Source organism: Halichoerus grypus, chromosome 11 (genome assembly GCF_964656455.1).
Source record: "Halichoerus grypus chromosome 11, mHalGry1.hap1.1, whole genome shotgun sequence".
NCBI classification, from domain to species: Eukaryota; Metazoa; Chordata; class Mammalia; order Carnivora; family Phocidae; genus Halichoerus; species Halichoerus grypus.
The window spans coordinates 38899805-38923090 of NC_135722.1; the positions used below are offsets into that span (position 1 = coordinate 38899805).

At 37.4% G+C, this 23286-nt stretch overlaps 1 protein-coding gene across 1 annotated transcript; it reads left to right on the forward strand.

The window, feature by feature from the left end:
* The first annotated feature begins 244 nt into the window (after positions 1–244).
* On the forward strand, positions 245–19829 carry TPH1 (tryptophan hydroxylase 1). The gene is made up of 10 exons (XM_036116315.2): positions 245–375; positions 5970–6153; positions 8047–8147; positions 11150–11217; positions 11357–11553; positions 13759–13894; positions 14705–14831; positions 16294–16389; positions 17424–17557; positions 19323–19829. The coding sequence occupies exons 1-10, from the start codon at positions 259–261 to the stop codon at positions 19495–19497; spliced, it is 1335 nt and encodes a 444-aa protein (XP_035972208.1). The 5' UTR covers positions 245–258; the 3' UTR covers positions 19498–19829.
* Positions 19830–23286: the final 3457 nt, after the last annotated feature.

Sequence of the window (23286 nt, forward strand, 5' to 3'; positions counted from 1 at the left end):
AAAAGGAAACTAGTAACATGCACTATATGCCTATTATATTCTAGGAACTATGTTAGGCAATGTTTTATCTTCTGTTGGTCTCATTACAGTTTTGTGAAGCATATCTACAAATCCATGTTTCACAGGTGAGGAAACTAGAACTTGGGCAATGTTATCAACATTGTCTTACTGGTTTCAAATATAATCTATATTGCACAACTTCTTTTTTAGAACTTTCTATTTTCATACTTTGTTTTTAGAGAACTACACCAATTGACCATGATTGAAGACAATAAGGAAAATAAAGACCATTCCTTAGAAAGAGGAAGAGCAACTCTCATTTTTTCCTTGAAGAATGAAGTTGGTGGACTTATAAAAGCACTGAAAATCTTCCAGGTAAGCACTCTCCATATTTTTGCATAATACTCTTCTCAAAGGAGTCTCTAAAATTATATTTAAAATATAAATTATTATAAATTCTTCAGAGATGGATGGGAGAAATTTCTTAAGCACTTAAGTTTCTAAAATATTGCTTAATTCTAACAAATGGGCAAGGGATACAAACCATTTACAGAAGAGAAGATACAAATAGCTAATAAAGAAACGGGGGAGGAAAGATTCACTTCACAGATTTCAGAGAAGCAGATCTTAATTTTGTTGTAATGAAATAGAACATTAAAAATTTAATATTATTTAATGACATTAGTAATATATTTAATGATATTTTTAATATAGCAAAATAGCAAAGATTCTACAATTATACTGTTCCCTATGGTCAAAGCTTCAATGCATTTGGGACTTAAATACACCTTTGGTGTGAGGGTAAATTGGCACAATATATAGGGAAACAATATGTATTAGAGCCTTAAAATGTTCACACAATTTGACCCAGTAATTCCACTTCCATAAATCCATCTTTTAATTTTTTTTTTTTTTTTTTGAGAGAGAGCACACATGCGCAAGCTGGGGGGGTGCAGTGGGGGGAGAGGGAGAAGGAGAGAATCTTAAGCAGGCTCCACGCTCAGTGCTCAGTGCGGAGCCCTATGCAGGGCTTGAGCTCATGACCCTGAGACCATGACCTGAGACAAAATCAAGAGCTGGAGTCTTACCTCACTGAGCCACCCAGGCGCCCCCCATAAATCCATCCTGAGGGATTAGGGGTCTGTCAGGCAGAACACGAAGATTTACTGAGTACTTACTGTGTGCCAAGTGCCTTGTAGAATCTAAGGATGTGGACCTGAACAACGTAGACACAGTGCCTGCCCTCCCACTGTGTGTAATCAGGGGGAAAGACAGATAGTAAACAAATAACGAGGTAAATAATTACATGTGTGCGAAGTGACCTGAAAGAAATACCAGATAGTATTATGATAACATTGAACTGGGGGACCTAACCTAGTTTATGGGCTTAGGGATACAAAGACTTATTTATAAGAACTAAAAATTATGAACAAGCTACTTTCCCAAGGGTAGGGGACAGGTTAAAGTATGCTAATAGAACATCATTGGGATTAAATTGTTAGACTCTGGAGGTGGACCCCCTGAGTTGAAATCCTTGCTCTGTCACTTATTGGCTGGGTGATCATGGAAAAATTAATTAGTCTCTTTGTGCTTTAGTCCTTTCATCTATAAAATGAGAACCCTGCCTACCTCATAGGGTCATTGTGAGAACTAACAGAATTAATATGTAAAGAGCTGATGTTAACTTTTAAAAATCAAGTTTATATCCATACATGCTATTTTATAGCCATGTGAAAATATTTCAAAGAATTAAAAATTTTAAATACAGACCAGTTGTCTAGAAGAGTTGCAATGAAAAGCATGTTTTCCTACCCAATACACCATATCCTCAGTCCCACTCCCTAGAGGCAACCTCTCAGCTATTTCTGTTCTTGAGTCCCTTTGATGATGAATTTATAATATCTAAATATTGTTCTGATACCTCTCTTTGAGTTATCAACTTTACATGATATTTGCTCTCTCGTTAATGATACTGATACCATCTCCATCCCTTCTTTCTCTACTTTCCCCCAAGTTTGGTAATTATATGATTATTGATTTTTTTGATTTTATTGGTTCTTTATTGATTACCTTTGAGTTTTTAAATAATGTACCTATATTTCTTCTTCCATCAACTTTCTTCTTTATTTTATTTTTAATCAAAGAATGCGTGTGCATGGTTTGAAAAGTCAACCCACACTATAAGGCTTATGAAGAAAATAAGTGGTCTTCATCAACTCCCCTCATTATTAAATGTTTTTATTTGTTTGTTTGTTTATGGGGGGAGGGGCAGAGGGAGAGAGAAAATCTCAAGCATACTCCCCGCCCAGTGCGGAGCCCGATGTGGGGCTCGATCTCATGACCCCGAGATCCTGACCTGAGCCCAAATCGAGTTGGATGCTTAACCGACAGAGTCACCCAGGCTCCCCTTCATATCTCCTCATTTTTAAGTTTAATTTATTTTGCTAATCTTACAGCAAAGGGTTGAGTTAATCATACACTTTAAATCATGTGTAGACTATCATCATCGATTTATACAGCCTCCTCCTGTTTTATTTCATTGTTCCATTCAGTCTCCATTTCTCTCTTCTGATAGCTGTTCTGATATATTTGATCTGTACATGGAATTATTTTTATGTGCACTTTAGAATATGTAGTTTTTATGTGTGCGTGTTAATTTATGTAATTGTTATTGTATAATACACTTTTTCTTTCACTCAGCACTGTTTTTAAGATCTACCCATGTTGATGTGTAACCGTCTCATTTTATTTATCCTCAGCCTGCAGGAGGCAACTATTTTCAACTCTTTTAACTACATTTTCTAGAATTTACTTCCATTTTTTTTTTAAGATTTTATTTTTAAGTAATCTCTACACCCAAGATGGGGCTCGAACTTACAAGCCAGAGATCAAGAGTCCCATGCTTTACCGACTGAGTCAGCCAGGCGCCCCTACTTCCATGTTCATAAACAGTACACTTGTTGTGTATTTCTTGATTTTTTTCACTTGTAGATACCACCTACTGATTTCCTACAATGAAAGTAAAGATGACTTTTTTGACACAGTCCCCTTTCCAGTGGCCCCCTTGATTTTCCTTCCCCCCCTCTTCCCAATGAAGTTATGTCCCAGTTTTTGGCTATGCCCAGTGTTCAGTGTTTTCATTCTTAAGATTATATAAATCTTGCTCAAAGAAGAGCCATATTATCCATTATTTTGACTTCCTTTTTGGTAAACAGGATTACAACTTAGTGTTTAAAAGCATGGGCTATGGAGCAGGACAGTTTGAGTTTGAATTCCAGCTTTGACACTTATTAGCTGTGTGCCTTTGGGCAAACTGCTTAACTTCTCTGTGGCTCTTTTTCTGTAATTGAAATACATGATAGGGAATGTCTCACTTATTACTTCTACTTTATGTAAATTTCCCTGGGTCTTCCTGACTAAAATTTTCTTCCAGATGGACTTTTAAATTATTTAGTTACATTTCCTCAACAAATTCCATCAAGATTTTGATTTTGATAATGTTCAATTTATTGAGCAATTTAGGAAGAATTGACATTTTGCATCTTTGTCTCTAAAAACATAGTTTAACTTTATATTTATTCAAGTCATAATTCAGAAAATATTTATGAATGCATTCTTATTGTAAAAATTAATAAGAAATAGGTTAAACTCTCCTTTGTTAAAATTTTTTTAAATTTTAATTTCAGTATAGTTAACATACAATGTATTATTAGTTTCAGGTGTACAATATAGTGATTCAACACTTCCATACATTAGCCAGTGCTCATCACAAGTGCCCTCCTTAATCCCCATCACCTATTTCACCCATCTCCCCACCCTTCTGGTGGCCATCAGTTTGTTCTCTGTAGTTAAGAGTCTGTTTCTTGGTTTGTTTCTCTCTCTCTCTCTTTTTTCTTCTGCTCGTTTATTTTGTTTCTTAAATTCCACATATGAGTGAGATTATATAGTATTTGTCTTCCTCTGACTGGCTTATTTCACTTAGCATTATACTCTGTAGCTCCATCCATGTCATTGCAAATGGCAAGATTTCATTCTTTTTTATGGAAGTATAATATTCCACATATATATATATATATTCCAATATATATACCACATCTTCTTTATCCATTCATCTATGGATGGACACTTGGGCTGCTTCCATAATTTAGCTGTTGTAAATAATGCTGCTATAAATATAAGGGTGCATGTATCCCTCTGAATTAGTGTTTTTGTATTTTTTGTGTAAATACCCAGTAGTGTGATTACTACATTGTAGGGTAGTTCTATTTTTAACTTTTTGAGCAACCTCCATACTGTTTTTCAGAGTGGCTGCCCCAGTTTGCATTTCCACCAACAGTGCAAGAGGGTTCCTTTTTCTCCACATCCTCTCCAACACTTGTTATTTCTTGTGTTTTTTATTTTAGCCATTCTGACAAGTGTGAGGTGATATCTCATTATGCTTTTGATTTTCATTTCTCTGATGATGAGTGATGTTGAGCATCTTTTCATGTGTGTGTTGGCCATTTGGATGTCTTCTTTGGAGAAATGTCTGTTCATGTCTTCTGCCCATTTTTAAATTTGGATTATTTGGTTTTGGGTGTTGAGTTGTATCAGTTCTTTATAAACGTTGGATACTAACTCTTTATCAGATACATCATTTGCAAGTACTGTCTCCCATTCAGTAGGTTGCCTTTTAGTTTTGTTGATTGTTTCCTTTGCTGTGCAGAAGTTTTTTATTTTGATATAGTCCCAATTGTTTATTTTTGCTTTTATTTCCCTTGCCTCAGGAGACATAACTAGAAAAATATTGCTATTGCTGATGTCAGAAACTCTCCTTTAGTTCTGATCAACTCCAGTATATTTAGTAACTGGCTTTCTTCTATTGATTCCATGATAAAGTCTATGTTCCAGGATAAATCCTGCATATTCCAATTTCCCAACATCCCTGATACTCTTTTTTTCTTGTTGTTCATGTTCCTAATAATTCTTACTTCATCTCTACCTTTGCATATACAGTTCTTCCTGTTTGGAATCCTCCTTCTTCCCTTCTGTCTTCCTACTCTATCTATTCTTTAAGACTCATCTTGGTTCCTGTCTGCTCGATGGAAATGTCTACTTTCTCTAGCCCATAATGCCTTTTCCCAGAACATCTTCTGCACCTACTTACTACTTGTGCTTTCTCTTAGCCTTTCATGTGTTAGCCAACTAGATTATAAACTCCTTGTATGTCTTGCTTTTCTTTGTATGCTTCACAGCATACATAGGTGTTCACCTGGCTACATAGGTGTTCACCAAGTTAATTCAAATTGAACAGGTTAGTGTTGGAAATCAGATATTCTAACCTCATTTTTTTAGATGTTGGGTAATTGGTTCTTATGTTTCATTATTATGCCACGGTGCTGGTCCTCAGCTATCCAAATTGGTAAGAGAAGATATCGTCCTCCCACAGGTTTGCACATATGGGCACCCAGCTCGGGCTGGCATGGGAAGAGAGCAGAAGAAGCAATCTGCTTCAGCTGGTTACTAAGTTTGTAGCTTAAGAGATTTGAGGTATTAAATACACTGTTCAAGCTGTTCATCTAATTTTATTAAATGCATATTCACAAAAGAAACTTTCCTTTCTAAAGGACTAACATTAATATCACTTTTTGAAAATGCTTTTATTTGTGAGAAATTTTTGAAAAGTTCTTTTTGTCTAGGAGATTTGATATTTTTACTTGAGGCCATTCAGTTCTGGCAATTTGAGGGACTTCTAGTGGGTGTTATTTTATTAGTTTCTGGAGGGTATGATGAATTTTTCAACTTTTTTGAACAGTACCTAATATTTAGGGGGAATTATTTTGCTGTTGGCAGCACTAAAAACAGCCTTTTTCTCTTTTGACTATGATGGTGAGTTTGGAATTGATTTTTAGTGGTAGTGAAAGTAATGAGCTCAGAGACTATTACCATTTGAGGCTATCATATATATCTTTACTCTCTGCTTTACCCAGGAGAAGCATGTGAACCTGTTACATATTGAGTCCCGAAAATCAAAGAGAAGAAACTCAGAATTTGAGATTTTTGTTGACTGTGATATCAACAGAGAACAATTGAATGATATTTTTCATCTGTTGAAGTCCCATACTAATGTTCTCTCTGTGAATCCACCAGACAGTTTTACTATGAAGGAAGATGGTAAGTTTGAAAAGTGAAAATCCCACTCAGAAGATTAAGTACATAATGTGTGTCCAACCTTATATTTATCTTGAAGGCATGAAAAAAATAAAACACTGTCTCTTCAAATTGCTTAGTTTGGTAGTGAAGGGAGCAGGAAATGTAATTGCTCAAAATACTATAGAGCAATTATAAAGTAATGTTTTATCAAGTGTGAGAGAAGCGAGAGGGAAACCTTGGGTATAAGGAAGAATTCAGAATAGTTAGAAATTGATTAAGTTTTCTCAGTTTCCAAATCATTAAGCATTTCTTAATTTCACAAACCTTCAATTTACAATCCCTGAGCACTTAGAAATTCCCACAGGGCTTAGCATCTGGCAGATCTTAAGTGAATATTCAAATTTGTTGAGAATATTGATAGGTGCTGACAACTATGATGTGAATACATTCTTTACACACTCCTCCCTGTCCCCACTCCCACAAAAGTAAGTGAAAAGCAGCAAAGCCTCCTAAGGTTTCTAATGGCTAAGATCTTCTGTTGTGGAAAAAATCCTTGTCATTTACTTGGCACAAAAGATAAAAGGATAATTCAACCACATTTTGTATATAATACTCAATTTAAAGTAATCCCTTTAGAACATGCACAATTTGGGGTATACTTAGGGCTGACACTCATCTGTTATGTATTTTATGGCTGTGTAAGTTATTAAAATACTAATATGCTTCCATTTCTGAGTGGCAGATAGCTGCTTCCCCAAGTCCCTTGCATGTCCCCACCATGCCTAAAGCCTGTGCGCTCCAGGTGCTACCCTAGGAGTCCTAGGCCCACTACCGACAACCAAAGGGTTAACAGCTGGTGGAGCAGAAGCCTAGGACTCTGCTCATGTCTATTTTGAGTGATTGTTGCCCCTGTGGTATTTCTGGTTAAATCTCTTGACTATCACTTTTGGGTATGTTAAAAAGAGCATTAGGCTGGAGCAAGGAGGATTGAATTCTAGTCCTCTCTCTTCCAACAGAGATGAGTTTACCTTGGGTAAATTACCTCTCTGAGCTTGGTTATCTCATCTATAATATGAAGAGTTTTCTAGGGGCTAAATGGTTCAGTTGATATTTAGGGAATACCAACTTGTGTCAGTTATTTCTACTGAGAAGCAAGGATACAAATATATGTATAATCCCTCCCCTAGAGTCCTTCCCATTCTTTCCCATGAGACAGATATAAGATATCTTATATATAAGATTATTAAACGATTCCGTTTCCGAGAATCAGAGCAACCTGGAAGACAGAGAATTAGCTCCACCTACAGGGTCAGGGAAGGTTGATTTGAGTCTTGAAGGAAGAGAAGGACATTCTCAGGAAAACAGAAGGATGGGGCGGAGCAGGAAGTGGGAGTAGGGTGTAGGTTATCCAGGCAGGAGAACAACAGGTGCAAACCCCCAGAGTTACAGGAGGGCTTGTATGTCTGAGGGAGGGTGAGAGATCAAAGTGGCAAAGACATCAGTGATCTCTAAGAGCCTTTGCATCAACAAAAAGAAACATTCAAAGTTCTCATTAAATTTTGCACGTCGGTCTGCAAAGTTGTACATCCTAACTCTGCTTTTTTAAGGATAGCTAAATATGTAGCTTAAACAGTTTTGTTTTGGGGTTTTTTGGGGTATTTTAGGTCCATTACCAAAGTGTAGCATTTCACCAACGCTTAGGAAATCAAGGCTCAAAAAAATATTTGAACTCAAAAGTTTCAAATAAAATTTACTTATTATAAATAGAGCAATTTACTTGTTTAAATTTTGACTCAAAGTACAAGCTACAATAAAAAATTTCATCCAAATGTATTTATGACTTTCTTAATTTTTTCTTCCTTATTGCCTATTTAAGATTGTCTCTTGAACTGTTAGTGGTTTTGTATTTTGCAGGTATGGAAACTGTTCCTTGGTTTCCAAAGAAGATTTCGGACCTGGACCATTGTGCCAACAGAGTTCTGATGTATGGTTCTGAACTGGATGCAGATCATCCTGTAAATATTTTTAATAAATCTTTTCATGAAAATAATTTAAAGCAAACTAAAAATTAGGGGAAATTCTTTCCTTTTCTGGGAGAACATGCTTATGCTAGACTAAATAGGATCTGGTTTTAATCTGGATTTCGGGAAGTGCCGGTAGTTCTCCACGCTGGCGGAATCCCGACTAACTTCCTGAAAGCATCTAACTTCACTGGCTCTGAAACACTGTCTCATATCTGGCATTCCTAGTAATAAGAGCTTTTCTAAGAATTCTGCTAAAATGAAGACAGTATCTGCAGCAATTTTTGTTAAAGTGGGTATGGATTATTGGAAAGCGGGGGGTAAAGATAGGAGGGGGAAAGACTTATCACCCATGCTGTCCTGCACGACTGGTTTATTAGGCTGTTGATGAACTAGGAAGTTGTTTCTTTGGAAAATTATATGGGACAGGGTACAGGCATAAATTGGAGAATTAGTAAGCCCAGAGCATTAAGGTTGCTTATGGAGTCCTATGGTCCTGGGAGGGTGGAGAAAAAAAGAGTGCAATTTTCGAGTGGTATGCACCAGTGCTTTGATCTGCTGCTTAGTAGCTCTGTTCATTGACTGCATATTGCCTTAGATGGCCCTCAGCTGATCCACCTATTTTTTTCTATAATATCTCATCAAGCAATTTATTAATTGCAATTGTACTTGCTCTCAAGGCATTTGCAGTCTAGTTGGAAAGATAAAGCACACATCTATAAATAAACATGAGATTAAATTGTGAAAAGTGCTAAGTGGCAGGAACAAATTGCTTTGAGATGTACACAAGAAGACAAACACTTCTACTTGAAGAGATCAGAGAAAGGCAACATTTTAACGAGGCCTTAAAGGAGTTTGGCAGGAAAGAGATGGGGAGGAAGGACAGTTTATTGCAACATGAGCAAAGGTTCAGAGGTAAGAAAATCTGGAGCATGTTTATGGAGAGGTGACTAAATAATTTCTTTCTGATCCACTGCCAAGTGCTATTGATTTTACCTCCTAAATATTGCTTAAATTTGTTCCTTGTTTATTCCTATTAGCACACCTTTAACTCGTCTCCCAGCCTCCAGCTCACCACCTCAAACCCATCCTCCTCATAGTCACTAGAATGATCTAAAACCTCTGTATGATCATTTTCCCTTTTCTGCCTAAAGGTCACCAATGATACCTAGGTACCCATCTAAGAAAATTGAAAACATATGTCCACACAAAAACTTGTACACAAATGTTCATAGCAGCTTTGTTCATAAAAACAAAAAAGTGGAAACAACCCAGATGTCCATCCACTGATGAATAGATAAGTGTGATACATCCATAAAATGGAATATTAGTGATCATAAAAAAACACAAAATACTGATACATGCATGCTACAACATGGAGGAACCTTGAAAACTGTGATAGTAAAAGAAGCTGGTCACGAAAGGCCATGTGTTATATGATTCCTTTCATACAAAATATCTAGAATACCCAAATTCATAGAAACAGAAAGCAGATTAATGGTTGCCAGGGGCTGGAGATGAAGGGAAATGCGGAGAGTCTGTGAATGAGTATGGTGTTTCTCTAGGGGATAAACATTTTCTGAAATTATAGTGGAGGTGGTTGCTCAACACTGTGAATGTACTAAAAATCACTACACTGTACACTTTAAAATCTTATGGTGTGTGAATTATATCTCAATAAAGCTGTTATTTAAAAAAAAAACCACCAATGACTTCCCATTACCCAAAGACTGAAATCCAAGCTGTTTCAGACCTTTACTAGCAGACCTCAAACTAGTCCGCGCTATGTTCCACCTCCTTCTCCAAGCTCCAGCTTACATTTCCTTAGGCACAGCGTGCTGTTTTTCATTGCTGTGCTGTCATCGGTGCTGTCCTTTCTGTCCTTTCCCACCCAGCTGTACCCACTCCTTTACTGAGACTTAGCTTGGGAGTCATCGCTGGGAAACCCTTCCTGACACCCACTACCCTTTTTCACATACTCTGGATGAGGAGTTTCTCTTTTGAGTTCCAGTGGCATTTTGGGCATATCTCTAATAAGGCATTTAGCATATTGTTTCATAATAATTGGTTGATGTAAACTCCTTGAAGACCCAGGTTTTGCTTTGTTCCTATTTGTTTCTCTGGATTTTAGCATAAGGCCAGGTGCTTAGGAGGGGCTTGTAAATCTGTGTTCAAGAGATGAGTCTCATTCTCCCCTTTCAAGTGTCTTCCCCTTCTTTCCTGTTTTGTATTATTGGCTGTTTTCTCCTGGGCTTTGCTTTTTGAAGTCTTATTTTATCTATTTTTAAAAAATATTTTTCTAGGTATAAATTCTAATGTTACTATTTTATTTCTTTATTAGCATTGTTTGCTTTTGCAAATATGAGTATGTTTTTACTTTGCGATAAAATCTAAGGCTAGATTTAGTTGTCATGACTTCATGTATTATTAATTACCATTTTATTATTAATTATGATTATAGGAAAATATAGCTGAAGAAGTAGTCAAACGATTAAGAAAAAAAATCTCACATTTGGAAAAGAGTTGTGTACTTAACTAGGATGATACTTTTCTTATTTCTGAAACCATTTTATTTTTGTAGCCACTATAAGATTTCTGTATCTTGGTATCTATAGTATCTTTTATCTTAGTGGCCACAATAGTATAAAGCTTTCATATAACATTGCCTTTTTTTATTAACTTATTTTATTGAAATTCAGTTTTTAGCATTAGTATATCATTAGTTTCAGATGTTCAGAGTTCAGTAATTCATCAGCTGCATGTAACACCCAGTGCTCATTATATCACATGCTCTCCTTAATGCCCATCATCAAGTTACCCCATCCCCCCTCCCATAACATTGCCTTTAAAATAAAAATGATCATACATTTCTAAACAGTGCTTGCTCAAAATAACAATAATGTAGCCCTTTAATATCGTAACTTGAGTAATAATGAAACCTTCATTTGTCAGTATTTTTTAGTATGGATATTTTTAAACCTTTCTTTAATTATCAGGGCTTCAAAGACAATGTCTACCGTAAAAGACGGAAGTATTTTGCAGACTTGGCTATGAACTATAAACAGTAAGTGTATTATAAAAATAACTTATTCAATTTTGAAATAATAAATGGATAGAGTAAATTATGCTCATTTAGTAAACAAAAGATAAGTGCTATTGTTTATTGAATGCTAATTCAAAATAACTTCTCTTTGTCTCATTAGTGGAGACCCCATTCCCAAGGTTGAATTCACTGAAGAGGAGATTAAGACCTGGGGAACTGTGTTCCAAGAGCTCAACAAACTTTACCCAACCCATGCCTGCAGAGAGTATCTCAAAAACTTACCTTTGCTTTCTAAATATTGTGGGTACCGGGAAGATAATATCCCACAATTGGAAGATGTCTCAAACTTTTTAAAAGGTAATATGCTTAATTTTTTGTAAGGGGAATGTTGAAGTCTGTTGTGATCATGACAGAATTTTTAATAGAGGAATAAAGTTCAAGTATATGGGAGGTCAGAATTTTCCTTACTCTGTCCTGGAGTATTTGGCATCCCATTTGAAGAGGGACAATCATGATCTGGAGCAAGTGTAGAGGAAAGTGAGCAGAATTATAAGGGGCTTGGAAAAATGTATTATATAAATAAAATTTGAAGGACTCTTAGGGTGTTTAACCTGGAGATATAGGGGACATTCAAGCTTTATTTAAATACTAGCTGATCATCTTAGGTAATAGAGGGAATACTATGTGGCCCTAAAGTAAATGACAATTGTATAGAAACTGCAAGCTTTTAGCTCAAAATGGAGAAGACCTTGTTAAATGAGCCATTTGAAAATGGAACAGGCTCATGAGATGGTTATTTCTGCATCCCTGGAGGTTTTCATGCAAAAGCTCTCCACCCACTTGTCAGGGATGTGGTAGAGGAGATTCAGGCTCCTTGGAGAAGATTGGAGTAAATGGTCTCTGACGCTCCTTTCCACCCTCAGACTATCATTTTCCCAAGGAAGAAGATGTGCTAGTAGAAGCATCAACAAAGATTAAGGACATTTTTTTTCTCTTTTAGTTCTTCATGCCTATTTGCTTCAGGCTTCCTTATTTTTTCTAGCTAGTATGGAAGTAAAATGATCAGTGATCTCCAGGGTTTACAATATATAAGAAAAATAAATATCCCCTTTGATCTCAGCGGACTAGAACATTAGGGAACAAACAGAAGTTATGTTTTTCACTCAGAGGGAGTTTAGTTTATGTCCATCATGGTCTGAAATTCCTATCTTTGAATTTCTTACACAGACCATCATAAAAACCTACATATCTATTCGACTCCATAATTCTTATTATGCACAAAACTAAGAAAAACTAAGCAGGAAAAGGCACTATTGTTTTATAAGGGAAGAACTTGTATAAATGGTTCCTATAAAAACTAGGTTTAAAAAAAGTGATTAAGGATGACAGAGAACCAATGTGTGTGGCCTCACACATGGGTATTACAAAGATGGGCAAGCATATGCTGCAGAACTTACCAAATTCAATTTGCTTGAGATTTGGAGGAAGTATTTTGTTATGGATACAAAACTGAAAGCTGGTCACTTGGGGTCTGGAGCACGAGCTGGATGCAGAACAGGTTGCTAAAGGTGTTTCAAGGGAGACTGTCAAAGAGGGAAACCAAACCTAAATGATAGTTCAAACAAAACACCGGTTGGAAGGAACTCTCTACACTGTCGGATATGGTGGCCCCTAGACACATGTGGTTGTTTAAATAATTCACATTAATATAAATCAAAATGATAGTTTCCTAGCCAAACTAGCCACATTTCAAGTGCTTAATAGCCACATGTGATTAGTGGCTACCCTACTGGGTAGGCTAGGTATAGCACATTACCATTATTGTGGAGAGTTCTGTTGGACCATGAAGTCTACCCATCAGAGTGGGGGAATCCAAGTACAAAAGCAACCAGATGGAACTGGAAGAGCAGAGGGCGAGGGTTTGAAATGAACAGCGAGCGTAGAGCTTATAGAGGTCCCCCTAGTCACTGCTGTCCTACCAGCAGGCCCCCTTCTACACAAGGCAAGCAGTTGTAGCTGTTGGGAATCAAAGAGCACCAACCAATTTAGATCAAACATACTTTGCAAGAGAAAGTACTGGCTAAAAATGGCATAGCTTAAAAAGTGATTCTGATCTAAATTAATAGACCTAGTTGGGTTTTTTTTTTTTTTTTAAGGAAGTAAGACTGTCTAGGAGATATTCTAAACCCTTTAAGGAGACAGCGAGCTTTAATATAAGAAGACCTGGGCCCTCATTCTACCTTTATCATCTACGGTGTGACTTTGGGCACATTATTGAGTCTCTGAGCCTCAGTTTAATAGTCGTCACAATGAGGAGAATAAACTTTAATAATAAACTCAAATTGTAAACATGAAAGGAGATGTAATATGTAAGGTTTAACGCATTGCCTGGCCCCACGGTAAGTGCTTAATAATTATTACTTTCGCAGAGTACACACATGATACATTTAGTCTCCATATTCTCCCTCAAAGTGCTGCTGGGTACCACTGGCGGGATTAAAATGTTACAGTAAATGGTCTGTTGGGGTGAAGATTTTCTTCATTTTCTCCTTTGCTTTGCAGAGCGCACGGGTTTTTCCATCCGTCCCGTGGCTGGTTACTTATCACCAAGAGATTTCTTATCAGGTTTAGCCTTCCGGGTTTTTCACTGCACACAGTACGTGAGACACAGTTCAGACCCTCTCTATACCCCAGAGCCGTGAGTACTTCTGTTTAATATTCGTTCATCAAATAGTTATTTGTCAGGATGATACTTCCTTCAGGAGTCTTGTGTGAAGATTAAATGAATGAACATGTGTAAAGCATTTGGAACAGTGTCTGGCACATAATAACACGCTCCATGCTCTATATATGTTAGCCATTATCATTACTATTATTAAATGACAACCTTTACCTGTTAGGTGCCAGGTGCTAGTCTAAGCAGAGGGAGTGTAAAAAGAATCAGACAAAAATTTCTGCCTTCATAAAATTTATATTCCAATGGGGGATAGAGATAATAAACAAACAAGTAAATATATATATATATATATATATATATATATATATATATATATAAATACATTAAAATATATAATATAATATATATACATTTATATATATAAATGTGTATATATATATATTTAATATCACCAATCAATGGTGATAAGTGCCATGGAGAAAAATAAAGCAGAGAAAGGGGAAAGAGGTGTATGTGTGGAGTGTTTCTATTTTGAAAGGTGTGATCAGACAAGGACTCACTGAGAAGGTGACATTTGAGCAGAGACCTGATTTGGTGGGGGTGTGGGGCAGACATGTCTATGGGTATCTTATGTGTATATGTTTGTGAGTGGCCTAAGTTTTGAACCAAAATAGTTTCTTTAGTAAATTGTTAGTGTCCTTCATGGTCCATTTGCAAAGTAATACCACCCGAATAAAAGTAAGATCAGATTTTGGTTTGATTGAATTGTTGACCATGCATTTATATGTGACATAAGCATCACAGAGTGAGAACCCTGTACCTCTTTTTCAGAGATACTTGCCATGAACTCTTAGGTCACGTCCCCCTTTTGGCTGAACCTAGTTTTGCGCAATTCTCCCAGGAAATTGGCCTGGCTTCCCTTGGAGCTTCAGAGGAGGCTGTTCAAAAACTGGCAACGGTATAAATTGGAAAATAGCTGTATAGATCAGTAATTCTTATTGGGGTGGGATGGGAGTGTGAGTTTAAAAGTGCATATTCAAGATGACTGTTAGAAAATTTGTCTTTGCTCATATTTAATTTAATTTAAATAATTTCAATAGTATTAAAGGAGGATGTGAAATTTTAAGGTTCATCAAAAGGACATATGGGCTTTAGAAAAAGGTAGAGAAACACTAGAGTTCAATAATGTTAATTATTTGTAGATCTTTTTTCAGTAAAAATGATAGGTTCTCTGAAAATGATGCTAAAAATGTTCTTGAACATTAGGTACAAGACACCGTGCTGGAAATACAAAGATGAGTAAGGCCTGGTTTCTGCCGTCAAGGAATTTATATACAACTTAGGGAGTCAGTTGTGTTGAATGGATGAACTCTACAGAGAAGTTCAGGCAGAGTGTTCTGGGAGGTCAGAGAATGGCTTGGGGAAGGTTTCATGGAAGAGGAGTATCTGGACTAGCCTAGGGAAGATGAGTCATGTTTTCACCTGCCAAGAAGGGAAGAAAGAGCATCTTAGGATGAGGGCACACAAGGAAAGACAAGGAGGTGCTTGGTGTATCTGGGGAAATGACAAGAAGCTGGAACAGAGTGTGTTAGGGTGGGGGAGGTAGTATGAAAAAGGCTAGATGATTAGAATAGTGCTTCTCAAATCGTGGTTTGGGGACCCCCTGGTGTTCCTGAAAACCTTGCACAGGGTCCTTGAGTGAAAGAGCCACTCAGAATGCAAAGTGGATTTCAATATAAGAACTAGAGTTCATTGATATGGTTTCATATTCCACATTGCAGCTGAACTTCAAGAAATTACCACTTGTTGAGTTTTGATGTAGTGTCAAAGAAGAATATCCACAGTTATCTGAAAAGGCTATTACAATACATAGCCTCTTCCAACTACTTATCTGTGTGAGGCTGAGTTTTCTTCATATACTTCAGCCAATACAACATATGGCAACAGGTTAACTATAGAAGCAGATATGAGAATCCATCCTGTTTTTCTAGCCAGACATTAAATAACATCTAGACAGACATTTAAAAAGATTGGGAACAATGTAAAACAGTGTTTCTTTCCTGACCCTTTTTTTGTGTGTTGTACAATATAGTTACTTTGCATTAAATTGGTATGTTACCATAAAATGGTTTATTACACTTTAAAATTAATTAGCAAACATGTAAATGTTTTCAGTCTTAACTCACATAAACAAAAGGTCCTTTGGGTCCTGAGTAATTTTTAAGAGTATATAAGAGTCCTGGGAACAGCAGTTTGAGAAGTGCTGGTTTAGAATAAAGCCAGATTGTAGAAATACTTGGGAACAAGTCTGGGGATCTTGAACTTTATTCCAGCGCACTTTGGGTCAGTGACTAAGAGTTGCAGTTTGTTTTAAATTGAGTTATTCAGGCTGTGAAAGTAACATCAATGTCCTTTTGCAGTGCTACTTTTTCACTGTGGAGTTTGGTCTCTGTAAACAAGACGGGCAGTTGCGAGTCTTTGGTGCTGGATTACTTTCTTCTATCAGTGAACTTAAGGTAAAAGCCATAAGTCTCTCCACATAGCCGTGTTTACTTAATATAATTGATATGACCTGAAAGAGTTTTTGGATTTGAACAAGTGCATACTATGGAAAATACTTGGGGTGGCAGTAAACATTACTTAAGAGACAATTTTCTCTATTTCCTAGGTTTATGGAGATACCCTAAATGTTTTTTACTTATATGTGGAATTTAATTACTTAATTTCTTTCTCTCTTTTTTGAATATAGTTGACCCACTATAGACGTATCTTTCATTTATTTAAAGGTTTATTTATTCATTTTAGAGAAAGAGAGAGTGCACAAGCAGGGGAGGGGCAGAGGGAGAGGGAGAGAGAGAAAATCCCCAAGCAGACTCCCTGCCGAGTGCAGAGCCTCATGCAGGGCTTGATCCCAGGACCCCGAGATCATGACCTGAGCCAAAACCAAGAGCTGGCCGCTTAACCAACTGAGCCACCCAGGGGCCCCAATAGACATATCTTTTATATAAAAAGTATTTTAAAGCTTTTGCTTACAAAGTTTTGCTGTTCCCTCACCATTTTTAGTGTGTTAGCAATAACTTCTCCTAAATTCTATGGAATTTTTTTAGAATTTTATTTATCTAATAAAGGAATGAACTTAATGTTTGCTGAGTGATGGGTGTGTGTCAAATACTGTCCATGGTACTTCTTGCTCTCAGGAGTCTACCACCTGATGGTGGGTATAAGTCATGTATAGAAGTTACTAGTGCAGGCTAGGAAGTAGGTGTCATAATGCAGGAATATACATAAATATTGTCAGGTGCCTCTTACACCTAAGTGTTAGAACAAAGTCATGGAGATGGTCTTGGGGCATTTATGGGGAGCAGCAAGCCATTTGTTTTGCTGGAGTATACTGTGGGTTAGATAATGCTGTAGGAAATAAGTTTGGAATTGTAGGTTGGGGCCATTGCATTAGTACCTTCAGAGGTGTGCTGATTCTGGTGGTTGTGTTTGGGATGTGATCCATGAAATTAAACAGTATTCTTTGATTCACTGACTCTCTGTCTTCTAGCATTCACTTTCTGGACATGCCAAAGTAAAGCCCTTTGATCCCAAGATTACCTGCAAACAGGAGTGTCTCATCACAACTTTTCAGGATGTGTACTTTGTATCTGAAAGCTTTGAAGATGCAAAGGAGAAGATGAGGTAAAGTATATCTTCCGCATGTCTTAACTTCCCTCTACAAAAGATAGGTCCAGTAATGGTAACAAATCACAGAAGTAAGCAGCTGGATAATTAGAAGCCTAGGAGGTACCTTCTGCCTATGACGTATCTCCCTTTCACAACAAATATTTAGAGTATGTTGTTTATGGTGATGCTTGGTGATTGCATATATGAATCAGATACATTGAGAAACTGGTTTCTTCCCATCAGAGTTTCTAATCTATTAGGAAAATAAACTGTATACAAATTACCATATAACAGCATAGAAAGCCTTAGAGAGATACAGATGAAACTTTGTTCTCCGTTTTATTCAGGAGCAATTTATTCCAGATGGGGGAACAGGGAAAGTTTAATGGCATCTGAGAAAGCACTTGAAGGATAAATAGGATTTAGATATGTTAAGTTTTAGGCTAAGGGACAGTGTAAAAAAGGTAAGGGAGGTGGAAAAATATAAGAGTGTGATGCAATGAAGCTATGATTTAACTATTTTTTTAATGATTTTATTGATTGATTGAGCACAAGTAGGGGGAGGGGCAAAAAGAGAGGGAGAGCGAGAATCTCAAGCAAACTCTGTGCTGAGCATGGAAACTGATGTGGGGCTCAATCTCACCACCCTGAGATCATGACCTGAGCTGAAATCAAGAGTCAGATGCTCAACCTACTGAGCCACCCAGGTGACCTACTATGCTTTAACTATTAATCAGCTAAGTGTGTTGTTAAGAAAGGAGGACATTGGAGGCAGAGAAACTACTCAGGAGATTTTTGTAATACTTACGGTGAAAATAAGAGCCTGGGCCAAGACAGAGGTAGTGGGAAAGGAAAGGACTACAGAAGCAGAATCAACAAAACATTTGGTGGAAGGGGTCTGAGGTCACAGTGAGATCATTGTGGGATATATGGGGGTTGAAGACATGCTCTTTGTCTTCCAGAGATTTTCTGTTACTTGCGGAGTTAGGCCAGGCACAGAACCCAATAACAATACTAGCAGGGCTTCCTCTAGCACATATGGCCCCTTTGCGCAGACTTGAAGAAGGGGTCCCTTCTGGGTAGACCAAGTGGATTGCAAGCTGCATTTCAGCCCTTACTCATGTATGGTTGTCCTCCGCTGTGTTCCTAGGGGTCCTGAACACAGTTGTTCTTGGGGGTGCCAAATGAGAAGTTCAAATGTTGACTTGATGAAGAGGGTAGGACTTGAATGCATGAAGAAAGGGTGGAAGTTAGGTCATTTGAGAGAAGGTTAGAGGAAGACATTCTAAACAGAAAGAATGTCCATGTGCAGGAGGCAGGACTGTTCCTGGCCTCTGTATGTGTGTGTGTGTGCACGCACGCGTGCACACGTACACACAAATGTGTAGGTGTGCGGTGTAGTTAGGTAAATCACAGCTGAGGGGTCTGTTACTAGGTGGTCAAGTGCTGCCATTGTCTCCTGATAAAGCTACTGTAGTTGGTCTCCTTACTGTAGCCAAGAAATATATAAAGTAATAAATCACCAATAAAGTCATCCACAGGGTCTTTCCCTAGCAATGCAGGGGTGGATGTGTCTATGACAGTTTTAGGTTTCCAACCTGTGTAGGATTCTAGGGGATCTCTGCCTGTGCTGTGTAGGAAAGTTGTCATATTGGTTGTGTGAACAACTAATAAAGATTTGTCTTTCACCTAGTGTGTGAAATAGGTTTGCTGTTGCTCATTCAGTTTTCATCCTCTGCTTCCTAGAAATTGGTTGCCTCTTATTTGTTTTCTTAAACAGAGAATTTACCAAAACAATTAAGCGTCCATTTGGAGTGAAGTATAATCCATACACACGGAGTATTCAGATCTTGAAAGACACCAAGAGCATAACCAGCGCCATGAATGAGCTGCAGCATGATCTCGATGTCGTCAGTGATGCCCTTGCGAAGGTCAGCAGACAGCCAAGCATCTGATCCTGAGAGTGTCTGAGTGTCAATGCAGAGGCCTGTGGGTCAGCTCCTGCTTTTCTTGAAGACCTGGTTGTGGAGGGACAGCCTCCAAACAATATTTTCTACTCCTATTCTTTAATTAGTCTTTTGGAAATTTGCACCTGAATACTGTATACCACTACCTATTATTTTTTTTGTAACAGCTTTAGTGAAATATGATTCATATACCATACCATTCACTGACCACTCTTTTTTTTATAGAGAATTTTTTTGACCCTAGAGATAGATCTAATACCGGCTTGATTCTCTTTTCCCTAATCCTTCTTGAATAAAATGACTTTTATGATCACTTAAAATGCCTGGATGGGTATTATGGAGCTGACCCATACTATTACCTAAGATCCTCTTATATCTAAAGTATCTTACTTATCATTGAATTTGTGCCAAGCTTGATTACATTCACAGCCCTAAATTTTTTTTTAAATTTTTTATTGTTATGTTAATCCCCATACATTACATCATTAGTTTTAGATGCAGTGTTCCATGATTCATTGTTTGTGCATAACACCCAGTGCTCCATGCAGAACGTGCCCTCCTCAATACCCATCACCAGGCTAACCCATCCTCCCACCCCCCTCCCCTCTAGAACCCTCAGTTTGTTTTTCCGAGTCCATCATCTCTCATGGTTCTTCTCCCCCTCCGATATCCCCCCCTTCATTCTTCCCCTCCTGCTGCATTCTTCTTCTTCTTTTTTTCTTTCTTAACATATATTGCATTATTTGTTTCAGAGGTACAGATCTGAGATTCAACAGTTTTGCACAATTCACAGCGCTTACCAGAACACATACCCTCCCCAGTGTCCATCACCCAGTCACCCCATCCCTCCCACCCCACTCCAGCAACCCTCAGTTTGTTTCCTGAGATTAAGAATTCCTCATATCAGTGAGGTCATATGATACATGTCTTTCTCTGTTTGACTTATTTCACTCAGCATAATACCCTCCAGTTCCATCCACATCGTTGCAAATGGCAAGATCTCATTCCTTTTGATGGCTGCATAATATTCCATTGTATATATATACCACATCTTCTTTATCCATTCATCTGTTGATGGACATCTTCACAGCCCTAAATTTAATAGGAGACCAGCTGTCTCCACTGCTAGCGTGGGCAGAAGTATAGAGGCCTTTGCATGTGAAGCGTACCTTGTAAAGAGGAAGTAGTCTAGTTTCAAGTGTGGTATCTTGTAGGGAAATATGAGTAGCCAAATCTGGAAAGATTGATTGGGGTATAATCCTCAAGAGCAGGCTAAGAATTTGGGACTTTCTTTGGTATGGAACTAGGGAGCCCCTTCCCAAGCGACCATCCTCCTTGAGTGAGAAACTTTCCTTTCGAAGGCACTGCATGATGCTGGTTTTGTTTTAGGTTATCTGTTCTACTCATGGGGCCAAGGGGAACATGCGGGGGGACCACTTGCAAGGCCCCATACTCCCACATGCAGAGTATGATGATGGGCTTTGTCCTCAGGTTAGCAGGAGATGGTGTTGTCAGATGGAGAGTTCAAACTAAGGCCGATGAGAGAAGCACACAGTTAAAGTTGGGAAAGCAACACTGAGCACTTCATTTCCAAGATATAAGTGAAGTCATAAATACAGAGGCAAGGCATAGGGGTAGAGGGTGGGGAAACAGGTGAGGAAATGGGATGTAAGAAAGGTCAAGAAGACCATTTTAGGTCTGACAGCAATAATGCAAGGGTTGCAAGGACTGTTTTTTATGTGCTGTTGGCTATATCATACAGGGAATGGACCTGATAGAAGAGGGTGAAGCTGGATTCCTGAATACATGCTGTCTGTTTGATTTGCTCCTTTCCTCCTCCCCACGCCCTCTTCAGGTTTCTGTTTCTGGTCCTCTTCTCTCTCTGCCATCTCTTCATGGGAAATGTCATCCACATCCATGACCTCAATTCCTTTTTTTTTCCTTTAAGATTTATTATTTATTTTAGAAGGTGGAGAGGGGCAGAGGGAGAGAGAGTCCTAAGCAGACTCCACGCTGAGTGTGGAGCCTGTCACGGGATTTGATCTCACAACCCTGAGATCAGGACCTGAGCCAAAACCAAGAGTCGGATGCTCAACTGACTGCACCACCCATGTGCCCCCATGACTTCAATTCTTATTTTCTATGACTCCCATATTTGCAGTTCTAACTTTGACATCTTTCTTGAATTTTTGCATTTTAAGTCCAGCTGCCTGCTGGATATTTTCCATCTAGATGTCCCTAAATCAGGCTAATATTGTACAACTTCTTATGGTACCATTCACATAGAATGAAATGGGTTTGTACAACATGGTAGTCCTATCAAGTATCTCAAACTCAAAAGGTTAAAAAACCCCACAGACAAAACCCTCAGAATCATCTGAATATTACACCTTATCAGCTTCCTCTCCTAGTGATGTCATTTCTGTTAATGATATATTAAGGGTCATATTTTCCACCAATTTTTCATTCTTAATTAGCTACTTAAAAAACTGTGTTTTTACTTTTTTTCCCACATTAATAGTCAAATTGTATACCCTTTAACACATTTTATTTCACCAGACCACTAGATCTTTTAATCCTTTTTAGACCTCAAAAGAAATTATAAAAAAACTTTTTGTCCTACAATGAAATAGAATTGGGAAGAGAAATTCATGCTATTTCAGATTTATACATTACTTATAATTTTAGTTAAGTATAACTATTAATAGACCTTTGATAGTAATTGATCTAAGTTAGCTAATCTAAAATCATTTGAAATACTGATTAGCTAGTTTATAGTTGGTGTATTTGGTTGCAAGGAAATCTATTGTAAGAAAACCATGATAGATAACAGTTAATAGCAAATTATACATACTGTATCTGGTTATATTAATACAACTTTGATCATGGTAAAGAATCATAGTTATTGAATTTTAAAACGATGGTATTTAAAACCACTCTATGACTAAAGCACACTAAAATGAATGTTAAAGCACAATCATTATTATTCATTACTTCAGAATAATGGAAATATTTCATGATTGATTTCAGTTCTTCTAACCTCTGGATTTATGATATTTGGTAAATCAGGAGTCCTGAGAGTTTTCATGCATTTTAAATTTATATCTTCAAAACATCTAAGAATATGTTAATATTTACTCCAATATGAGAACAGAATTGAACCAAAAGTTTGATTTATAATTCTTAATCAGTTACTTTTTACTTAAAGACTTAGGTGACATTTTCCTGACTTTTTGAAGAAAGCTCCAAAAGCTGGTTGTCAGAATGCCTATGTTTCTTAATCTGCCTATTTTGTAATTCAGAGTTATATAATAGTAATGACACACCAGAATGTATATAATTATACTTAATTCTTAAGTTGGCTTTCAAATTGAAAAAGGAAAAAATCCTGGGGTTCTTTAAAGGCACACATAATAGAGTTCATATATTAATTTCTAGGAAATGAATAAAGATGCTATGGTCCATTTCAGTCTAGTCTTTACTATGTAATATACATTTATGATTTGTAAGTTTGTTATTCAACTGGATAATAATAAATGGACACAAAATTCATGTTTTTTGTTTCTTTGAAGATTTTATTTATTTATTTGAGAGAAAGCACAAGCAGAGGAAGGGGCAGAGGGGGAGGGAGAAGCAGACTCCCCACTGAGTGGGGAACCTGACACGGGGTTTGATCCCAGGACTCTGGGATCATGACCTGAGCTGAAGGCAGACGCTTAACTGACTGAGCCACCCAGGCGCCCCAAAATTCATGTTCTTTTTTTTTTTTTTTTTAGG